The sequence below is a fragment of the Conger conger genome, chromosome 9 (assembly GCF_963514075.1).
Source record: "Conger conger chromosome 9, fConCon1.1, whole genome shotgun sequence".
NCBI classification, from domain to species: domain Eukaryota; kingdom Metazoa; phylum Chordata; class Actinopteri; order Anguilliformes; family Congridae; genus Conger; species Conger conger.
The window spans coordinates 32,991,647-33,014,680 of NC_083768.1; the positions used below are offsets into that span (position 1 = coordinate 32,991,647).

Genomic DNA, 23,034 nt, shown 5'->3' on the forward strand with positions numbered 1-23,034 from the left:
TTAATCAAATTTACATTAATGTACATGATAAATATTAGGATTATTGAAAATTAGTATTGCTGTAGTAATAGCAGGCAGAGTGGCAGTTTGAGGTAGCATATTATGTACGTTTAAAAAAACGAAGACCTATTTTTATTTTGCTCGATATTAAAAATACATTTATTTATAAGCATACAGATTCATTCATTTAATTTATCAAGTCACCATACAATCATACAAATAAATACATATTTTGGTTAATTTGTTTAATTTGTCACACAGTTATTGCAAGCCATTCTCTAAAGATAAAAAGATGTGTTTAATTTGCTGCTGTTTGTAATCCTTATGTCAGTGCTGACAACATTCAATATTTATAAAGCTTATTTTTTACAGAATAAATGCTTTGTTCATTGTGCTCTATGCAAGAACATACCTTTTCACATCAGTTGGACACAAAATAAAAACATCTGAACATCCTATATGTATAGTATGACTATAGCACAAAAGCTTTTCCCATATAACATATAAATAAACATATCAAAAGATATATCGTCAAAGCACTTAATTTTTGTTGTCATAGGTAGACTTTTACATATATCATTATTTTTATCTTTTTAAGGTAATAACACATTTCATTATTAACTAGTCGGCCTATCAATGATATTGTAGCCTATAATGCAGGATTGGATGGTCTTTAACCATCTACTTATAACCATTCCATAAATTGGAGACAGTACAATGATTTAACTTTAATTAATTGTTCATACAAAACCTTAAAAACAACGTTGGATTCGCTAGAAAACTGAAATGCAGTAATTCCCTTGCCCTGCGCGGGGAGTCTTGATAATTCCTAACAATAGTCGATTTTCCGCCCACTGTTCTTCTCAGTTTTTAAATCTCATGACGTCGCTGTTCACACAAGGTTGACCGGATGGAGGGTGATACCGAAACTGTGCGCTCTGAATTTTGCCCGTATTTCAGTGATTAATGGTCCCGTCTCAGATGTGATGGGATGCAGCACTTCTAGAACTAAGTGGCTGAAGAAAGTATGTTCGGATCACAGTGGAGGCATTAACTGGGTAAGTTTGAGCCCTGACGGAAGATACTTGCTTACGTGCAGCGAAGACAGAACCGCCCGTCTGTGGAGGACTACGGGACAACAGTGCTGTGTGTTTCAAGGTAACTTTTTCGGGACCTAAGCATTGACCGAGACATTCTCATTAAACACGACATTGTTTGGGCTCCGCAGTGAGAGGAGCAGTTTAGAACATACTTAGGGGGGTAATACGGACAGGACAGCCAGGACCTCAAAGGAAAACAAAAACTGTTTAATTTATCAGGACCTTTATCTGCGTGACGCAAACACGTGGTGGGCATAGCAGAACACTGCAATACTGTACATGGGAGCAGTGATTTATTGCGAAATAACGTATTGAAAGCGTAGCATGGTCAAAAACGTCTTTTTTAAAAAACATATTATTGTTAGAATAACAAGGCCTGATACCCCTGCCTTCATAGCATTTAAGCACAAAGAAACATAAATGTATCATATAATATGCGTGCAATAATGCATTATGTCTTAAAGCCTGAACACGACGATTAATATTTGCTATATGAACTATAATTAATGTGCATTACCACGAATTACGTCTCCAAGACTTGAGTCTATGTATAGGTCTTAATTGTAATTTGTGGATTTTGGTGAATTGCAGTAATTACTATCTGGAAAGTCGTCTGTCACACTCATTTTCATTCTTTTTCTCATCTTATAAAGTAATAGTACATAGTAGTTTTCAACGAGGCAGCCTGATACTTATACATTATGACCAGGCATACTGTATGGCCTGCTCTTCCCAAGGTTTGAAGTTTGTAAACAAGTTATTTTGTGTGCATTAATCTTAACGTTGTCAGGACATGAAAACTACATTACCCATGGTCACCTGGAGAATGATGTGGCCTACACATGTAGTGCCGATCACACTGTGCGGAAGTGGGACATTGTGACTGGCTGCTGTACTCAAATATTCAGGGGACACACCTCCACTGTTAACAAGTAAGTTTATTTCTGCTGGCCAACAAAATAAAAATATAAACAGCGCTTATATTACTTCTGCATGGCAAGGAATGCATGTTGAATTAAAACACCCTTTCACTCCACCTAATGTTTTAGTTCTTGAACACTCTGATCGGCAAATGTGATAAACACCATTAAATATTGAATGGGTGTTTAGCTATTACAGAAGTAAAGGGGGTTTAGTAGTATTGTTCAGCCAATTCCTTAATATATATTTTTTGTGTGTGTTGATTTATTTAGGGTGCATTCCTTCAGTGACCATTCAATCAGTTTTCCGAAAATGCTTAAATTAATTACGATAATATAATTTTGTAATGGCATTTATGTTTTGTTTTTTTCAGAATAACTCATTAACTAAACACATGTATCAATCATAACACCACTTAAATATAATCACGTAGGTGTGTTGGAACTTGGAAGTGAATTAACATTGATGAATGTCGCTGATGTAAACATGGAGAATCATAAGCTAGTTTAATTAAAGAATATCATATGACACATATTGTTTTGTGCTACGGCATATATCATATTGCAGTGCTTGCTGATAGATAGTGTTGTGTGGATATACGTGTACTGGTGACTTGATAGAAAGTGATTAATGAGTTTGTTTGAGCAAGTGCTTTGGCTAATTGAATGGGGATGTTGTGTGTGGCTCTCTGTTTGAAAGTACAAGCAGGGGATTAATTTCTCATTTGTTTTCTTGCTTCTCACCATCCCTTGCTGATTGTCTGAAAGTTCCCCTAACTATACTAGCTTTGCAGAGAACATTGTTATGGTGAAGGAAAGTAAGTACGCAGTATCAAACTTTTCAATGGTATTAAGAAAAACAGGCTTACTTGGAGCATGTTCTGGCACTTTCCGTTGAGTGCTTACAGGCATGAACCTGGGCCTTCAATTGCAGTAATGGAATGTGTCATCATACTTTACATTGAATTTTACATTTTAGATATTTAACAGATGCTGTTATTTAATTGACTTACATTCCTTCTATATAAATCCATGTGTACATCTGGAGAGTTTACTGAAGTAATGAAGTTAAGCCAGATTAAGGTACTTAACTTCTTTTAAGCATCCAACAGCAGCAATCAAACCCACAAGCCTGGTTCCCTTCTACCATGCATACTGTATATCAGAACTGTTGTAAAAGGATATACAAACATGTAATTTGCGTGTGCATAATGATAAGTGTGCTGGTTAAACTTTTGATGAATCCGCACACTAAGGGACTGAGTTTCTCTTTTTCAGATAAAATACATGGGTAGTTGTATTCTCTGACACTGTTGACGTTTGGCGGTTGTCTACTTCTTAGGGTTCTGGTGACCAGAGGGTGGGTGTTCAGTGGATCTTATGACCGCACGGCTCGCTGCTGGAGTTTGGACGGTGGCAGGCCAGCGCAGGAGTTTCGGGGCCACAGAAACAGCGTGCTGGCGCTGGTCCACTTCTCGTCCCAGGACCTGCTGCCTGAGTCCGAGTTGGACAGCGAACAGGGCCGGGACTGCCTGGTCACGGCCAGCTCCGATTACACCGTGAAGCTGTGGCTGGTGTCGGAGGGCCGCTGCTTCCAGACACTACGCGGGCACAAAGGCGCAGTCCTCTGCATGGCGCTAGACACATCCTCAAAGACCCTTTTCACCGGCAGCAGGGACCACACGGTGCGCTGCTGGGATCTCACCACCGGAGGGCAGACGCGAGTTCTACAGGACCACCAAGGGTCCATCGTCTGTCTCGAGGTAAACTCACCTGTTAATTATCGTCTGGCTTGACAGCTTGAGTAGATTGAACCTTTGATATGCTGTGTTTTATGTGACACCTGTTTTGCTGGAAATTGTTTTCCATCAACAAGTTAAAAAAAGGCTTGACTTTGAAATTTAGCAGCAGCATTTGAAAGCAGTGTTCATACTTTGCCCAGTCTAATAGACTGTGAAATGTCCTTTTCAAGTGCTGGAGTGCTGCTGACTTTGCCCAGATCCAACGAAACCGCATTGGATCATTAATTTAATTGTCAGTAACTGTTGTGTTTCTTTCTTACACAACTTCCTGGCTTTGGCAGTCAGTGAGACTCCTGAATGTGCGACGATGCATTAAAAAAATACATTTTACGCAGGTATGATTACACTTTGAAGAGACTTTGCTCCTCTCTTTGGCACTGGACTGGCACTTTGACATGGTTGCTAATAAATTTGTGAGGATTTTGGATGAAGCTTTATTACAGATAAACACTGCTAAAAAGTACTTACTTTACAAACAGTGCTCTCTGTGAAGTCGGTTAAGACTTTTTTAGTACTCATAATTTTGTCCTATTTATTGTAACTTTGGCTCTTTTAAAAATGAGTTATTAGACCATTTCTTTGACTTTTCAAAAACAACAAATTCTATAGCGAAGTAAGAGGTTCTACAAAAGCTGTTATTGACTAAACTCCCAAACACAATGTTCTGCCAAGAGTGGATAATCTCCAGTTTCATTAAAATTGGATAAAAAAGTAATATGACACCACCATGGCCGCTGTGTGCTGAAAAGCCAGCCTTCTGAGCTCGATTAGTTCATTATTCATGCCACCACATAATATAACAGATGCTTTTTTTTCGCCATTCAAGTACATGACGTCATGATATGTCATCAGCGTTTAATAAGGTAAATGTTATTCATGAGAAGTTTGTCTCTGTGTTCCTACTTAAAGTACGTGTGCTTGGATGATTTTGCTGACTCACTGCATGTGAAGGTTGGCTGAAAGCCTGAACGTGTCTGGGAGTATCCTGTGGCCAGCTAGCTGGCTGGGTGCAGAATATTGAATACTGAAGGGAGTTCTTTGTGGGAATATAACAGGTGTGCATGTAATTGTTTCCGCAAGCTCCCCAACACAATTAATCCCAACCCTGGGGTTCACTGCTGTGGAATAATATCCCTGCAGTTAATGACAAAATTACACTTGATGTAGTTTGTGTCATATTATGAGTAGCAAGCTGTGGAATCCCAGGATGAGTGCTTTGACTTATGGGAGATTTAATCTGTTGTGTGCAATTACTTCCTGGCTAGCAGTTGCATAATCATTGTCCAAAGTGCCATGTTGACACCAGCTTCTGACCGGCATGCTCCTGAATGATAATGAAAGCTTTTATCTGCAGCTGGGGAACAGACACTTGTACACTGGGAGTGCTGACCGTACGGTTAAGTGCTGGTTGACCGCTTCCGGGAGGTGCATCCGTACGCTGACTGCACACAAACACACCGTCAGCACCATCAAGGACCACGATGGAATCCGTAAGTATCCATAAGAGTCCCCATTACGCCCATATTGGGTTCTCTATGGAGATGGTAGAGACAGAATAGGATGGTATCATATAGTATCCGTGCCAACCAAGGTTTCGCATGATTTCACATAAAAACTCGTAATTGCCTTTCTCGGAAATAATGAAATGTGATTTCAATAGGACATGTTTCTGACTCAAAAGATTGTGTAACAAATAGAAGATTTAGATGAAAAGGGCTTCTTTGGATTTACCAAACTTGTATTTCATTGTTTACAAATGAATTAATGTGCTCTGTGCAGTGTTCATTTTCCAACATTAATACACCTTCCCTCTGTGCCATCTAAATATTATTTTAGAAATACTAGATGATAATGAAACAGTGGTTGGGTAAAATATTAACCATAATTTCATAAAAGAAATGCTAGGAATATTGTAAGAACATAGAGATTTTAAGTTGTCACCTGACATTTCTGTAGACAAGCCAACTGGCAATTCACACAGGAGCGATCCCATCAAAAAAGTCAAATAGATACTATATCATTCATACAAAGTCCTAAAACCAGCTCACAAAATCACGCATTTGAATATTCCTGGAAAAATACATTCCTAAATAGTTTTTCTTCAAAGTTTTGAGCAGTGGGGTTGCTTTGCATTTCAAAGAGGGCAGGCCTTGTAGGGGAAAGAGGCCTTGCCCTTCTGAACAGCTCTAGCCATAGTAGGCTCAGCTCATGGGAAAGCTGCAGGATTTGTAAAGGAAATCCCCCCTCGCCCCTTCTCTGCTCACTCCCCTCTTGTCAGGGATAGGGTTCTTTTAACCAAGTTCACTTAGAATCGGTTGCTTAGCGATGGGAAATCTGAACCTATTGAACACAAACTCAGAGGTTCATACTCAGAATGCCCCCACAGCGATCTCTAATACTGCTTCATAACTTAAGCTGTAGGGAGGCGTAGTTCCCAACTCCAGCTCCGAATGGATTTTCAGTAATCAATTTTAATTACCTTCTCATGAAATAATGAAAAAAGGACTCCTATACCCAGTAGCTTTACCTAAAGCTATATCTACCAATGTGGGCTAATAATTAAGGAAGCTGCTTCAAACCTGGGGAAAATGTGGCAATAAAACAACAAGAGCACAAATAAAAACAGTACTGAATGCAGTTGTCTCTGTAGAGAGTCTCCTGTAAGCATGTATGTCTTCTGCTCTGCCAATTTCTAGCATGTTTTATGGTGTTTTTTTTGTTTTTTTGTTTTTTTTGTTTTGTAATTTTGCATTTTTACATCACCAAAGTACGATAGACTTACAGTACAAGGAGTGAATACACACTGCCATCAGGCTCTAAAACTCAACTGGCCTCCAATGTGGTGTAGTAGTTCTCCTTTGATTTTGTCTGGAGTTAAAGTGACCATCATAGACACCATCCAATACTGACTGTACATCACTCTCATGTTCATATTTCATCACAGTGTTTACTGGAAGTGGAGACTCTTGTGCCATGGCCTTTGACACCGAATCTGGAGTCTTGAGAAGAGTCTTCAAGGGACACACATTTATCATCAATTGTTTACAGGTGATCTATAGATCTCTGCCATTTATGTCCTTAATGTTATTTAGCTCATTGCAATGCACATATCCAAATGATAATTGCTTTCTGAATCTGAATTGTTCTGCTAGGTCCACAACCAGGTGCTGTACACAGTGTCCCATGATGGGACGATGAGGATATGGGACGTTCGAGGGTTGTACTGTGACCCCCGGGCCAGCAGGGGGAGCCATTGCACGGACTCTGCCAGGAGCAGCCTAGCACAAATGTGCAACAACCGTGTCGGCTGTGCGCAGTCCCTGGACGGGCCCACTAGGGGGCGAAGCTCCCAGGAAGCGTGTGAGAGCAGGGAGAGGGAGGTGCTGGAGCTAATCTGATTTTTATTTTTTTTACCCCTCCCTTCCTTCCTGCAAAATGGCCACCAGGTTCAGCAGGCCTTCCTGTAAGCTGCCTCCATCTTTGAGTCACCATGCGGAGCATCCACTTGGCTCTGCCACTTACGAGGGAATGGAGAGAGAGGACTGTAACGTTTAGTTAGGCTCAGCTCAAAAGGACTGGTGAAAATGAAGGCCGATGTTCATGGAGCTGTTGTGGATGGCCAGCATCGGCGTGTTCTTGTGCGATCTTCCATGTCCTTCCATGATGGGTGGGTATGCCTGGACTGATGCACTGAAAGGGGGTTAAGCGTGCTGATGTGTGCTCTCCCAAATGGAAACCTGACGGTAAAGCTGTGATATGGGCATTGGTCAGGTCTAGCCATTCCACAGTTGGCATAAGAAAAATTTGCCCAAAAAGTTATTTCAAAGGTACAACCAAAGCTCAAAGCTCTTTAACACCGGTAGAGTTTTGCAGCGTCTTTTCATGTAAAAGTATGTGCAATAGCTAGCCTTCCGCACCATGAGATTTGCCCTAGTGTCTATTGATCATATTAATTAAAACTTCCCATACAGCCAAGAGAAGGGCAAGCCGATAGTGGTGTTACATACAACTGTTTGACAATCCACCTTAATGTGTCTCTGATTGATCAGAGTTCAAGCGATTAAAATCCCTAAAGTGATTTTGCTTGACCTCATTTAGACTAGCCTGATCAATAGAGACCCAACAGTACAAAGTATTTAGAATGTCACAGCAGAACATGCCCATTATATCCTTTAAGCGCCATGGGAACTTTCTGCTGTAAATTCACAGTTCTAGAACAGTCCTAGTGTGACCGCTCACTGTGCGGCTGAAGGTTGTCGTGAAGGTTGCGTGTTTACGTGTGATTAAACGTGTTGTTTTCAGATGGGTAGCCCTCCTGTGCAACTGACTGAAGGTGGGTTGAGTCTGAACTGTGGTTATATCTGTGCGGTTGAACAGTGTCAGGAGCAGCTGGGCTGTCATGTACCTTGAACTGTACTTATACCTTCTTCCTCCCTCAACACATTCATTGGAAAAACTGTACTGCAAAAGGTAAATATTTTCTGTACAGCTGTTAGAAATAGGTCAGCCAAACGCCTACAGATGGCCAACGATAATTGAATTTAACACTCCAGTTGTATTGTACTGAGTCATGAATTGTGCCTCTGGCTTTCAGTGTTGAAATCATCTCTTTAAGACATCACAGAGGTCAAAGGTCACAACTGGACTGTGGTCCTGCAGGTGCCCATGCGTTACCTCTTGTCATGTACAAACCCATGTATCTGAGGCGTGGAGCACAGCAAACATACTACCCTGCTGAAAAAAATGGCTCAAGCTAGGTTTTGAAGCTGCTGGTAGCTGGTAATATCAAGCTGGTCAGAAATCAGCCACATTTACAGTGACACACTTACACTTTATTTAACTGCACAGCTAACCTAATAAAACGTACTGCGCTGTGCAACAAAGACCAAAGTGGGCGGAAAAATGCGAACACGCAAGAATAAACCTATAACACTGGATATCCATCCTGTTTACTGCTTCTTTCCATTGTAATCCTTTTTGAGTTTGGGTGTAGGATCTGTGAGCTGTTAAAATAAATTCTGCACTGAAGTTAAAGTAAAGGTAGTATAATACTAATGGTAATCTATGTGACTGAAAAGTGGCAGTACAGCCTCTCTGTTCAGTACTGTAGACGTTCCCTTGCTCTGGTATGGTTTCACCATGAAGTAAAGTGTTTCATTCTATGCACCCACCGCTGTATGTTAAACAGAACATCCTGTGCTTGACCTGTATTCTGCATGGTTAATGTTTCAGAAGATGGATTGACTCATTACCTATCCTTGGGCTGGCTCAGCTACTGTAGGTCAGACAAGGATTGATACTTGGCTTAAATTAAGCAATGTAGACATTAACATGTTCCATTGTCTCTGGTGTATGGTGGGAAAATATTTGTTATTCAAACACTTACCACTATAGAAGGAGAATGGTACACTTTAGGTACCATTTAGGTACTTTATGATAATAAATAACTCATAGGTTAGTATTTCCTGGGTGTTTTGTGTTGTTTGGTGCTGTGCGAATTGGAGTCAACGTAAAAACTCACATTATTACATTGATCAACAATTTATTTTGATCTGTGAGCCATTGGAGTCAGGCTTCTGAAGAGTTTCTGTACTATTGCTCCCTTTCAGATAGTGTATAGTGTGAAAATGCAAAAAAAATTATTTCTGTAATAACTATACAAAGTAAGACCTTTATTCTTTATGTTCCTTAAAAGCAAAAGCATCAAATTGTGTCTGAAGTATGGAGCACTGTACTGCCAGTAGTGCCCTCTACTGGCTGACTAAGGCCATGTCAGGTAAGAGCTCAGTCAGCCCAGGGGTATAGAACATTTATTCTGCTTTACTGCCTGTGTGTCAGTCCTGCTCTATTCACATCTGGGTTGCAAAAGTATTCTCATGATACAGGGATCCTGTGTTCCTTATGGTTACATGTACGGGGCAGTATGCATTCAGTGACTGTCCTAACTTCACACACTGGACTTGATGAACAAACAAATGCTTGTATTTCCAAGTGTGTGGTATTTGACAGAGTGTCTTCTTCTTATGAACACTATGTTACATTATCCATCCATCCATCCATTATCTTAACCCGCTTATCCTGAACAGGGTCGCAGGGGGGCTGGAACCTATCCCAGCATACATTGGGCGAAAGGCAGGAATAAACCCTGGACAGGTCGCCAGTCCATCGCAGGGCACACACCATTCATTCACACAATCATACCTATGGGCAATTTAGATTCTCCAATCAGCCTAACCTGCATGTCTTTGGACTGTTAGAGATATGTGTCTCCAATTAGTATTTTGCTTGAGTACTTCGCATCTATAAATTCACCTTTCAAATTCTCAGATGAGGGTGTGTGCTTTTTAATGTTCAGTAAGGGATTTTTAATGTTCAGTAAGGGGAACAGATTACTAATTAGGTGAATGACTTTGAGGACTCCTATAGTATGGCTGATTTATGGGTACATACTGTATTAGATATTACCACCTCAGTGGTTACTGTAAGTCTGAAGTGCTATTTTGTACATATATTATGGTGACCATTAAGTACATCTTTGTCTGTATCAAGGTTTCTAGGTTGTCTTATTTGTTCAGAGAAATAATGACTCAATGGCTTTTCAAATGTTTTGAGATGTCCCTGATGCTAGAAGGCACTCAATGAAGCCTTACAGAAAATATGGCATTCATAAAAATATGAAATGACCTTGAACACAAATTTCTATGTTGTTATTTACAGGCTATATTTTGACCTGCTAGCTCTTCCTGTCTGTCAGGTCCTGAGTTGTCATCCTGATGGTGTGGGTCCCCGGTAGACTTATGTTTCCGTACAAAGTGGTGGGTTTCTCAGGGGATAATTCAGGTAAAATCTCCCTCAGGCTGTTGTCTCTGTGTGTTAAACATCACTGGGCCTGTCCCCCTGGCAACCAAAACATACTGTTTTTTCTCTGAGCTCTAGGGGGCACTAGAGTAGCATGCTGAAATGTATTCTTCCTGCAGTTGAAAAAGCTTTCATTGAGGAAATAGTGTGTACATGAACTTTCCAGGAGGTGCTTTGTGAAACACATGAGTGCGAGTTGGTCTCCTGCCAAACTGTTTTCTCAGGAATCCAAAATAAACAGACGGCTTTGAATATAAACTAATTACTCTGACCTGTCTCTGCCCCCTCTCTAAACGCATGCTTTTGTTTATGCGCCTGTGATCAATAGGAAAGAAGCCAAAGTCTGGACTATTGGAATTCACCGCAGTTCATAGAAGGTAACGGTCCTCTCTTTATCCCAGGCAATTTCCAAGTCAACTGAGTCATATTATTAATTAGATTTTAATTGATCTAATTATGCACTGTGTATATTCAAAGCCCATCCAGGACGAGCTGTACAGTACAGCTAATGGCAGCATTGCTATCAGGGCCCAGTTTTAATGGTCAGCATTTAAACTAAAAAATGAAATGAAACTGCAGCAGTATCTTGATGGAGGAATGGCAGAATGTCATATTCATATGGCTGCGAATGGAAGATAAGGGAACAGGTATGAGAGGAATTTTCACTTCTGCACAACGTGAACTCATTTTCAACTTCAAACAGAAAAAAATAAATAAAATGCCTTTGGTACTTAAAAGGACAATACTGGACTTTGCTTTGGATGTGGGTCTTAGTCTCAACTAAGCGCCTGTACGTTCAGCTTGTTTGTGTGGCAGCTAATAATAAACAGCTTTGTATTTGTTTGATCTCGGGTCATTGGGAAACCTTACAGTTGACTGGAGCTTTGGTCGGCTGGATGGTATGCATTTCCATATATTTTGTAAATTTGCAACTTAGAAAATGACATTTAATAAATTGGGATGCACCAAATGGAAATTCAACATCAATAAGAAATCGTTGTCTGCCCATATTCGCCAATATTGAAGCATACCTGTTTCAAATGCAAACTGCAATCAAGTTTCTTCATTCATGGGAGAAATAGATGACCACAAACTTCAACGTGTGGAGGAAAAACACATCTTATTTGTGTTGCAATGTTTCACCTTCATTTGTTTATTACATCAAGAGCATGTCTAGACAGTTACTGAGACTATACAGTTTTGCTTGTGGGTTTGGCCAGTGAAAATGATGAATGAAAGATAAGGTTCCGATGATTATGATAAAGCATGCCGTTTTTGTTTCATTTACAGCATCGGCGGTGTATCAAACCCACAGGCTGTTTGGTGCACGTATGTTGCCTCATATCGACCATACGCTTAGTTCATCGGAGGACACTTTGACAAGATAAGTTTAAGCTGTCTACATGTTGTTATGCATCCTTACAAATTAAAATAATGCGACAGCTATCATGATTCATAACAGCATGTGGCTGATTTTAAACGTGTGCTTCCATTTGGAGCAGATGGCAGTGATTGGGACCTCCTGCATCAGACCCGGGCACCCGGAATCCACTCATTCAGATGCAGCGCAGGAAGTGATCTCATTGGCTCCAGCATTGCCCTTGGATGAGTAAGATCAGGGTGAGTGACCTGGAGACTGAAGAACCAGTTTCCTCCGGCTAGTGTTACTTAATTGGGCCAATAATTACAGAATGAAATGCTCCAAACGACCCCCCATTAGTAGTCAGTAATTGATGGCTAGGGAGAATGAGTGATCTATTATTAGATCATTAGGTATGGAGCGCCTCAATATTGGGGGTTGGCCAACCTCACTGACAGGGGTAATTGACCCCTCTTATGACTGGAACATACTGTACTACTGTGTAGTTATTTTTTACTTCTAAAGCAACTCTGGGAGAAATTCATCATCGTCCATCGTCCAGTCATGGGCTATTTGCCAATACTACAGAAAATTCTTGTTCTGAAATGTTCATGATTATTTATAATTAATGTCATACGCATATATACATACAATCCTCCGATACGTTATGAATTAATGCAGTGTAGATTTATACACACAGTACTCCAATCCTTTAATGCTGTCTAGATTTTTACATATGGGTTTACAATCCTCTGTTAATACAGTCCAGATTTATACATGCAGTACTCCAATGCTAAGTCTACATACAGTGTGACATTGATTTTCTTCCCACAGATTTTCCAATATTACAAACATTTCTCTGAAATGGTAATGGCCATTTGTAATTAATGTGGTGCACATTTATAAATACAGACTTCCAAACACTAATGTGGAGATATAATGTTTTTGCAACAGAAGTGCTTAATCCTTAAAGCACAGCACAGTAATCTGAGAATATTCTATTTTGTTAAGAACAAGAACAAGAACATGCAGTGTACCCTGCTATTGGCAATAATCAAGAAATAGCATCCATCTGGTCTGTCTCCAAGCCTGATGTAAATCAAGAAAACATGTATTTGAGCTTCTATTTCTAGTTGGCACAATAGGCATGGTGACGTACATTTCCAATCAGTCTGTGTTCTGCATTGAGCTCTTCGCATCAGTCCACAGCATGATTGATGCTAAGTGATACAAAGCTAAGACAAAACTAAGGCTTGAGCTAAATGTACTGTGAGCAGCCAGCACAGGTAGGGGAAAGCAGAAGATGGATGTGAACGGTGGCATGAATGAACAGCAAAGTGTCATGATTTGGAATACACACTTAGCATCATGCTTTGGAATACACGCTTAGAGTCATGCATTAGAATACATGCTTAGCGTCATGCATTGGAATACACATTTAGCATCATGCATTGGAATACACATTTAGCATCATGCATTGGAATACACACTTAGCATCATGTATTGGAATACATGCTTAGCGTCATGCATTAGCATACACACTTAGCGTCATGCATTGGAATACACACTTAGCATCATGTATTGGAATACATGCTTAGTGTCATGCATTAGCATACACACTTAGTGCCATGAATTGGCATACGCACTTAGCATCATGCTTTGGCATACACACTTAGTGCCATGCATTAGCATACACATTTAGCATCATGCACATTTAGCATCATGCATTAGCATACGCTTTTAGCATCTGCATTAGCATACACATTTAATGTCACGCTTTGGCATCCACAATCACTTTGCTGCTTTTCTGTGCAGTCACCCTGTCGCAGCAACACTCTGGAGTTATCCCCTGAGGATAGGCTCTTCAAAGACGTTGCTATAATGCACCCGCTTCAACACAACCATTCTCTGCTGCCACACCATCTATTTTTCATGACACCTAGATGGGATGGATGAGTATTGGGCTTTTAGGTGATGAAAAGGGAAATGGCTTACCAACCCCACACAGAGTGGTCAACACGAAACGTACATTTTCGTTTTTCTTCTTTGGGCTGCAGTTTATACCCAAACAAATGCAATATTGAATGGATTATTATTTTATTTTTTTTAGACAACAAATGGAGAAATTAACTGTCAGAAATGATACAGTGGAGCAATATTTTTGTTCTTTTAGGAACAATTTTTACAACTGTGTTCTACAACAGTGTTCTATTTTGGTAGTAATAAGTACCTTGTTTATAAACGCTTAGTATACACACTGATGCTGGAGTCTCCACTGCTTTCTCTGCAGTGAGTGATCTCTGTAACAAACAAGCTCAGCACTGAGAAGAAGGAACTAAACTGGTCCAATGAAGACACTCATCAGTAGCCTCAACCAATTAAAATACCTTGGCTGAAAACCAATGAGCAGTGCATCCCGGAGAAGGGGGTCTTCAGAGGGACGTTACGCCAACGCGATGTCCGCCTCTGGAATCAATAAAGCGGTAGACTCCGCGCCTGCGACTTTGGGACCGATCTGAGAGAGCTCATCATGGCTGTCACTTCAAGTTCTGCTAGATTTCATTTGCTTTAAAAAAATGGCAAGGATGAAGAATGAAGTTGCACACACAAGACGCCACTTTAAATTCAGCCTCTGACACCTCACTCCCTGCATATACAACAGGCACTACCGGCTAGGAAAATAAATGGTATCTGAAGGGCCACCATAGTCCTGACTGTGAATGAGGCTGGCCATGAAATAACTGGAGCGAATGCTCAGCTATCACAGGACGTGCCCAAATATCTTTCTTCATGAAAAATATTAAATTATGAGTATTATATTATGTTCGGGGAATTGTATGTGAGTGGTCAATTTTATTGCCTAATCAACTCATTCCACTTGCATCAGAATAGCTTCACATACATTAGTTAAATTACATTTCTTGTGGCCTAATAATTGGTTATGATACACAACTATTATAACAGCCACACCCCTAATTAAAGAATGTATTGGTGCAGGGATGAGCCCCATGGTCTGAGATCAAGTCTGGACTGTGCTACCACCAACTGCGGCCAGCAGCTCCATAGGATAACGTGCAATTGGCAGTTACATCACCCACGGTATGGAGGGTTCATTTGCTTAGGGATCCGTGTTTTAGTAGTGCTATTTACCGGATATAAAGCCTCATATGGAAGGTCCTCCTCTGACTCCTCTATATGCAAGCGTGGCTGTATTTTGTGGTGGGAATTGAAGCAGCTGGCAACACCACTTGTTTCAGAGCTGAGCCACGGTCGCCTAAACTCACGGATTGGCAATAGTGTTTGTGCATTAAGACTGCTGCGGTTGCAGACAGTTGGATATGTGAAATCAGGGTGGAAACGTGTTTTGGTTGGGCATCAAATAAATATAAAATATGTATTACAATTGTATGATTATATGTTTGTTTTCCTCAATGGTAGTTTCAGTCACTTTCCTCTACATTTTGCTCTCCAGTCCATCAGCTGAGCTGGTGGAGTCACTGGGGTAATGTTGAGAACTTTTACTAGAGAGCTGGTGCAGGCAAATTGTGAAAATCCAGTCATTCAAGGGAGTTATTATTGAGTAATTAAGCAGGGGATACCATGCAGGCTTAAACTGTCCCTCCATGGCTGATGGCCAATTATACACAACCCTCCAGGAAACAGGATCTTCAAACATTAGTTCCCAGATAAAGTTGAATTATATTTTAACATATTTTTTGTAAGAATTGACTTGCAGAAGCACTAGTGACAGATATTAAACTGATTGCTGTCTCTGGAACAGTCAATCAAAAAAGTGCAGAAACTCAACCTCATAGTAGGACACTTTGATCCCAGAAAACCTGTCAGGCAGCTTCCAAACTGAAAAGCTGTTTTGACATATTAAGGAGGATAGTTTTGGATCTCTTTTGTGACAGATCATTTTAATAAATCTGAATTTGAAAAGATAGCATAACACAGCCCAGTTATACCAGTCCCCAGTTAAAAAAGAAAGTAGAATTTGAGCAAGAAAATATGCACTGCTTCAGTGGTTTCGGCTTCTGCGGTCACCCTTCTTTTGTGCTGCATTCTATCCCTCTCAGGTGTGGACTACTTGTGTTCCAGGAACTATTTGCTTGGATCCAGAAACTCCCGAAAGGGAAGGAAATAAAATGAATATAAATAAGAATCCATGTGTCGCGTTCATGGTAGTTGGCAGCACCCCCCACTCCTCCCCGCCCCAGTGCAAAATTGCTACACCCCTCCACCCCAACTCCTGGTCCACAATCACAATTTCTTGCCTTGCTTTTCTTTGCTTTCTGTAGCACTTTGGTCATCTCCCTCACACGGACACTTCTGTTCCAACTCCTCCTAATTTACAATTTACTACAGCATCACAGACTATTTCATAGAGGGATCAGCAGTCACAAAAATAAATCAACAAAAATTGCTTTTGAAATAAATTTTAAAAATCACAAACGTTTTTATGATTTTGAACGTACAGTATATTCAGATTGCAAACACTGGCATTCCCTATGAACAGTCAGCTGAAGACCTTGTATTATAACATTAATCAATCTCAATGACCCCTTTGAGCTGAAAGCATTAAACTGCATGTTTTCACTCGCAGGGCACCAAGACAGTGATGAGCAAACAAAGAGAAGACTTGGCTGGTCTATGTTGGGATGGGAGGAAAGCGGGCTGCCCTGTGTTGTAACAGGAGGACTGCAGGCTGCCCTGTGTTGTGACAGGAGGACAGCGGGCTGCCCTGTGTTGTAACAGAAGGAAAGCGGGCTGCCCTGTGTTGTAACAGAAGGAAAGCGGGCTGCCCTGTGTTGTGACAGGAGGACAGCGGGCTGCCCTGTGCTGTAACAGGAGGACAGCGGGCTGCCCTGTGTGGTAACAGAAGGAAAGCGGGCTGCCCTGTGTTGTAACAGAAGGAAAGCGGGCTGCCCTGTGTTGTGACAGGAGGACAGCGGGCTGCCCTGTGTTGTAACAGAAGGAAAGCGGGCTGCCCTGTGTTGTAACAGAAGGAAAGCGGGCAGCCCTGTGTTGTAAAAGGAGAACAGCGGGCTGCCCTGTGTTGTGACAGAAGGACAGCGGGCTGCCCTGTGTTGTGACAGGAGGAAAGCGGGCTGCCCTGTGTTGTAACAGGAGGACAGCGGGCTGCCCTGTGTTGTGACAGGAGGACAGCGGGCTGCCCTGTGTTGTCACAGGAGGACAGCGGGCTGCACTGTGTTGTGACAGGAGGACAGCGGGCAGCCCTGTGTTGTAACAGAAGGAAAGCGGGCAGCCCTGTGTTGTAACAGGAGGAAAGCGGGCTGCCCTGTGTTGTGACAGGAGGACTACAGGCTGCCCTGTGTTGGGATGGGAGGACTGCAGGCTGCCCTGTGTTGTGACAGGAGGACAGCGGGCTGCCCTGTGTTGTGACAGAGAGAGGAGGACATTAGAATGAAAGAACACTAAACTGATTACCCACATTTTCCTTTGGTAAAACGGATTGCCAAATGGGTTGTTCTTGGATTTCCAACACAACTGTGGGCAGCCTCCCAACTCATGGCTGTTTAATAGACACCCTGGGGTTCCTCGGTGAGTAAAGAAAACCCAAGCAAATTGTTCTCTTGAATGTGTCAGAGTTAGTGTTTCAAAAGGAGGGAATTGTCCAGGTAACATTGAATCATTTTCAGTAATTGTTTGGTCATTTTCCTGTAATTGCATTTTTATCTACTATATTAGATTTGTAATCAAACAATATTCTCACAAGGTTACAATGCAGATTCTCAGATTTTGTATTGGTATTATATGGTATTACATGGTATTTAATGGTATTTACATGTAATCCACAAAAGTATGAAAATACACTATGTCCCTATAGGGGAATTCAGCCTAACCTACTGTATAGGAACCGTTGTGATAAATATCAACCTATAGCACCAAATGAATCCACCAAATGATGTCCTGGCTAAATTCCAAACCTGGCTCTCTCAAACTGCTACCTAATCATCCCCTGATTTAATTGCCTAAAAAATTGTTCTCCCCCTCTCCATCTCAACTGATGTGTGATGAGCATCCTGCCTCAAAATGGCTGCCGTTGCATCACCCACGTGGGTGCTACACATTGGTGGTAGTTGAGGGGTTTTCTCCCTCTTCACTGTAAAGCGCTTTGAGTCGCTGGCTGGTGTGAAAAGCACTATATAAAAGCAAGGAATTATATAAATGCAAGGAATTAAGTCCAACAACCAGCGAGCTAAGCGGTAATAAATGCAGATTTATAATTCCCAGCTGTGGTAAAGGACTCTAGCTTCATCTGTGAGCAGCAGGTGAGAAACAGCCGTGAGGGACATCAACACAAACCGACACTTCAGACAAAAGACTTAACATCAGATTCATTACCTGAATGTTTCACAGAGTTTAAATATTTATGGTGTTAGATCTGCTCAAAGATCTGCAGTCGGTAGCGGTGCCCATGAGGAATGCCGCCCAGAACCGCTACATAGCCTTTGTAATTCATTTGGGTTGTTTGAGATCTTATTTCAGGCGTCTACATTAAAGACCTTTGAGAGGCGCTGCCATCTGTGTTCAGTGTGCTTTACAGACCCTGTGTTAAAACTTGCGCTGAAAGTTTGGAGAGGTGGCAATTACAGTAATTACCTCACGGAATTATCTACATCTCCTCAGGTGCCTTTTCCCATTGAATTTGCAAATGAGTCCTTGTTCAGAGTCTAACTTAGCATTATTCAATTTCAGTTCAGCATCAATTAACATTGGGGTCCTTTGTGTGCACTTTAGTTTCTTTACAGTTGTCTGTGCAAACAGCTGAACAACAACGTACATCTTCCCTGGAATACACAGAAACACAGCGTGTGGTGATCAAGACCGGATTTGAAATGGGACTGATTTACATATGATCACTTGCTCAAAGCATCCATAGATTTTATTTTATATTATTTTTTGAAATAAATGAAGCATCCAAGATGAATTTAATTGAATTAAAGCCCTACAATTAAAGTATATTATGTAAAATACCACGTTGTTGTATTATTGACTTGATGAAAAGGAGAAATGTTTTAAACTGAATATGTTTTAGTCACTGATGCAATGCCTATTGGCATTTCTCACCGTATTGCTTCCTAAAATTGCTTTAAAGTTCCACAATTAATCTATTTTGGCAATTGTATATTATCCCGCAAGGGTGGATGTTTTACACACGCTCTATGTTAATTGGTTAACTGCCCAGGAATGGCACAAGTACCCCTCCCATCCCTTGCCCACACTCCCGCTTAGGAAATGTGGAAAAACAAGCATGCCGTCAGTAGATCGCCTGGTGCACCGTCTATGTTGGTGCCAGAGTCTGATCTGCAAGTTAAAACCACTGAGGTAAACCAGGAGCGAGTTAAAGCGTCAAAGGCACTGCAGGAGCCCTCCAAATGGAAAGCTTTTATCAGAAACTCTTAAGGCTACCTATTGCATACCTAGCTGGAGAGCTGTAAAGTGCATTGACAACTTAGGATCAAGCCCTTACTATTGTAGCTGATTACACTTGTAGCTAGAAAGACTAAAAATGCGCTGGCCCAGCAGATTTAATTTTAGCTTTGCTGGTCTGCTAATGTTTGTTCATTGTTAATTAAACCTTCTTCTTAGAATAGGCTGACCAAGGGCAAAAAAAAATGATATAATGAAAATAATGTTATTATTTTTTTTTTTTACTGCAGCTCAATTGTGACATAGAAACTAGTTTCAAATCTGAATGGATTTATTTTTTATTATTATATAACAACAAAAGAAGTAAGGTCATTTTTACTAGCACATGTGTATGATGCTACAGTGCACAATCAATGGCAAAACTATGTAAACTCCGATTTCTAAAATATGGGACATTTATAGTCATAGTTCAAAAGACTGCATGTTGTACAATATGCATACACATTGTATACATGGCCTATATTTTCTGAGAATGCAGTATGTATTACTGCAGACAAGATTCTCGGTTTCTTTTCTGTGGTATCACAAAGATGTCCTTGATAATAGTTTTTTACAGAAAAATTACTGTGAAGTTCAAAAAGTGCTCAGTTAAAACGGTTAATTATTATTATTTTCTGCTGCTTATTAATTTTTGTTGTTTGTGAGGGGTGAACCTCAGAATGCCCACTGCATTCCCTACAGAGTGCTGAGGCACCGTCAACCATAGGTATCAATTCCGCTACGTTACAAAAGCTCTGTTCCGCTTCTCATTGGCCTCCACTGGCTTCCTATTGCCGCACGCATCCGATTCAAGGCCCTAGTGTTGGCATTTCAGGCTGCTAAGGGGACTGCCCCACATTACATACAATCCCTGATCACTCCCTACTCCCCAGCTAGACCACTCCGGTCTGCCAGCTCTGGTCGCCTTACGGTTCCCTCTCTACGGGCACCTGGCGGTCGAGCTGCACGTTCACGCCTGTTTTCCGTTCTGGTTCCTCAGTGGTGGAATGACTTGCCTACCACTGTCAGGACAGCAGAATCCCTCCCCCTATTTCGACGCAGACTCAAAACACACCTCTTCAAACTCTACCTTAGTCCTCCCTCCTGATTTACCCCGCCCCCCCCTTCTGATACCCCTATCCCTGTCCAACCCCCCCCCAAAAAAAAAAAAAAAAAAAGAAAAAAAAAATTGCACTTATGATGACGACTATATGTTTAGAACAGCAGTCCAGGTGTATTTTCCTAGTTCTGGATGTGATGCTTTGACTTGTGGTAGAACCTATGCACTTGTAAGTCGCTTTGGATTAAAAGCGTCTGCCAAATGACAAAAATGTAAAAAATGTAAATTAGCAGCGACTAAATGCGTTGTCCTTTGAGGCTCATGCCACATTTCTTTAATTCCTTACACACGATTGTGAATCCACGCTCACTCACACCAGCGGCCAACAGCTGCTTTCCATAGTTTCCTAACGGTTGACATGCTGCGGCCCGCTGCCTGCTTCTCCCCGCCTTCATTTGTCATTCATTGCTCCCCTGATGCGGAGAGATTTTGGGGGAAGTCCCTCAAGCTAGCTAATCAGGGCAAGCTGTCCCCCAACCTCAACATGAGCCGTCTCTTTACAGATGACGACAACACATGTTCTCCGTCTGAAAAACGGTGTGTTGTGTTATTGTTGTTATTATTATTGATTCTCTAACAGCTTGTGTTCTGTCTGACCTTTACATTTCAGTGAAGCTTCCATTTCTCGTAATAAGACATTTATTGGCACAGTATCTACAACTCAAAGTGCCTTAATATTTGGACATTTAATTGTTGTGGCAGAGTTCAAGTAACTTGAATGGTAACCAGAAAGTTGCATGTCCAAATCCCAGACAAGGCCTTCCCTGATACCCTTGAGCGAAGTACACTACCCAAATTCCATTAGGAAAGATCCTACAGAATATAGTAATAATTTATAACAATGAGTTTTGTAAGTACAATGTTTTTACAATGATACATGTTTGTTGTCTGTGGGTTTACGTTATAAATGTTTCTTTTACAGTCAGAAGTCATTTTGCATGTTTTGTGGCATGTGCCATTGTGATAACACTGAATTAGCTTGTTTTATCTCTAGATTTTGTGGTGAATTTCAAGTCTTGTTTCACAGACTTTCTGTGAGATACTTGTCTGTTAAAAGCCTAAATTGTAATTGCTCATGTAATTGGAATGAATTTAAAATCATGTTTGCATGTATTGAATTGCTTTGCTCACAGTACATTATCTTTCTGAATTTGAATGGCTTAGAGTTTTGTATAGGCTGGAAATCCAAAGTCCTTCACAGCAAAGCAACATTGATTATCCCCAATACCTGGAGTGTCAGCTGTAAATAATTGACCGTGCTCTTGGATCCCTCCTGGCTGGTTTGCTGGATCTTTGCACACAGCTTGAAGGGGGCTCCTTCTGGTCTCTGAAACCGCAGAGGCCCAGGAGAGCCACAGCTAGAGGCCTGCTGACAAATCCAAGAATTGCTGATAAGAAGGTTACAAAAGCAATCCTGCTCATCACTCAGAGAAACACGCGTTTCCAGGTTGCTCCAAACACACATGCTCATTTCGTAAGACCATTATTTTACTATGTAGGTCAACTGAGAACTATATTCTCCTTTGCAGGGATAACCAGGAAAAGGTGATGGCTTTGAGCTGAGAGCCAAGCTGAGTAAGCAGCAGTAGTGTCGCATTATGATGTGAGAGCTACACTTCTAACTCCGATGTTGTGGGCTCAATTCCCAGGCAGGGCACTGCCGTTGCACCCTTGAGCGAGGCACTTGCCCTTAAATATCCAGCTATATGAACAGAGTACATGTAAAGCATGCAGGCTGTGTAGGTTTCACTGCCTCTCATGTAATGTAAATGTAAGTCAGGAGTTCAGTACCAGCGGGTGTGTCACCTCCAATACCATCAAGGTGTTGAATCAATGTTTTGAAGCAGGAATGCTGCTGTGTGTACCCTGACGATAATTGCTCACAGTTTGGTACATTTACAGTAGACTGCTGTGTGCATGCGCACTGTATCTTTAACAGCACCTTGGAGCAAGTTCGATATTTGAAGCCCCTGACACTTCAAGCAATCAGCAAGCTTACATAAAACATAAAACTGTTCGGAGAAAGTTAAGAGATATTTTTAGATGTCCCCAGGAAATCTACAGGCCTGCGGGCCAGCGGGACTCCTGCAGAAGGATGGCACACCCACTCGTGAACTCCGAACACGTAGTCGTGCTAAGACGGCTAAGCTCAGTGGGTGGAGTTAGATGGCACTGGGGCACCAGAACAGCCCTTGTAGAATGCAGCAGGTTCATGCAGGTAACTGTACATGCTAATGATCCCAACCGCCCTTGTTAGGAGCATCAGCTAAGCACAAGGCTGTGACAGCAGAGACAATGCCTCAAAGTGGAATAAAGAAAAGCTGCGGACTTCAATCTCAGCCTTTTATCATTGACTGTGAATGTGGAACACGTGGAACTGCTGTCGAGAATCTTTACAAAAGCAGGCCGCCCACTTGAGGATGATCCGTTTGTTCTT

At 41.3% G+C, this 23,034-nt stretch overlaps 1 protein-coding gene across 3 annotated transcripts; it reads left to right on the forward strand.

Annotated features, from left to right (window-relative positions):
* The first annotated feature begins 868 nt into the window (after positions 1-868).
* LOC133137089 (WD repeat-containing protein 86-like) lies at positions 869-17,014 on the forward strand. 3 transcript variants are annotated; one of them, XR_009709587.1, is made up of 12 exons: positions 869-1,158; positions 1,891-2,032; positions 3,363-3,783; positions 5,177-5,312; positions 6,767-6,870; positions 6,975-7,489; positions 8,125-8,155; positions 9,518-9,598; positions 10,577-10,662; positions 11,009-11,057; positions 11,971-12,300; positions 16,647-17,014. XR_009709587.1 is itself a non-coding variant. In XM_061255118.1 (6 exons), the coding sequence occupies exons 1-6, from the start codon at positions 987-989 to the stop codon at positions 7,218-7,220; spliced, it is 1,221 nt and encodes a 406-aa protein (XP_061111102.1). In that variant the 5' UTR covers positions 869-986; the 3' UTR covers positions 7,221-9,286. The 3 variants fall into 3 exon arrangements, 1 of the variants encoding a protein (XP_061111102.1); XR_009709588.1 differs by lacking the exon at positions 9,518-9,598 and having other exon boundaries at positions 16,647-17,013; XM_061255118.1 differs by lacking the exons at positions 9,518-9,598; positions 10,577-10,662; positions 11,009-11,057; positions 11,971-12,300; positions 16,647-17,014 and having other exon boundaries at positions 6,975-9,286.
* The last annotated feature ends 6,020 nt before the right edge of the window (positions 17,015-23,034 follow it).

Coding starts and splice junctions, on each gene's coding strand:
- LOC133137089 (XM_061255118.1), top strand. CDS start 987: ATGGGATGCAGCACTTCTAGAACTAAGTGGCTGAAGAAAGTATGTTCG. Junction 1,159..1,890: donor ACAGTGCTGTGTGTTTCAAG/GTAACTTTTTCG, acceptor TAACGTTGTCAG/GACATGAAAACTACATTACC. Junction 6,871..6,974: donor TTATCATCAATTGTTTACAG/GTGATCTATAGA, acceptor TTGTTCTGCTAG/GTCCACAACCAGGTGCTGTA.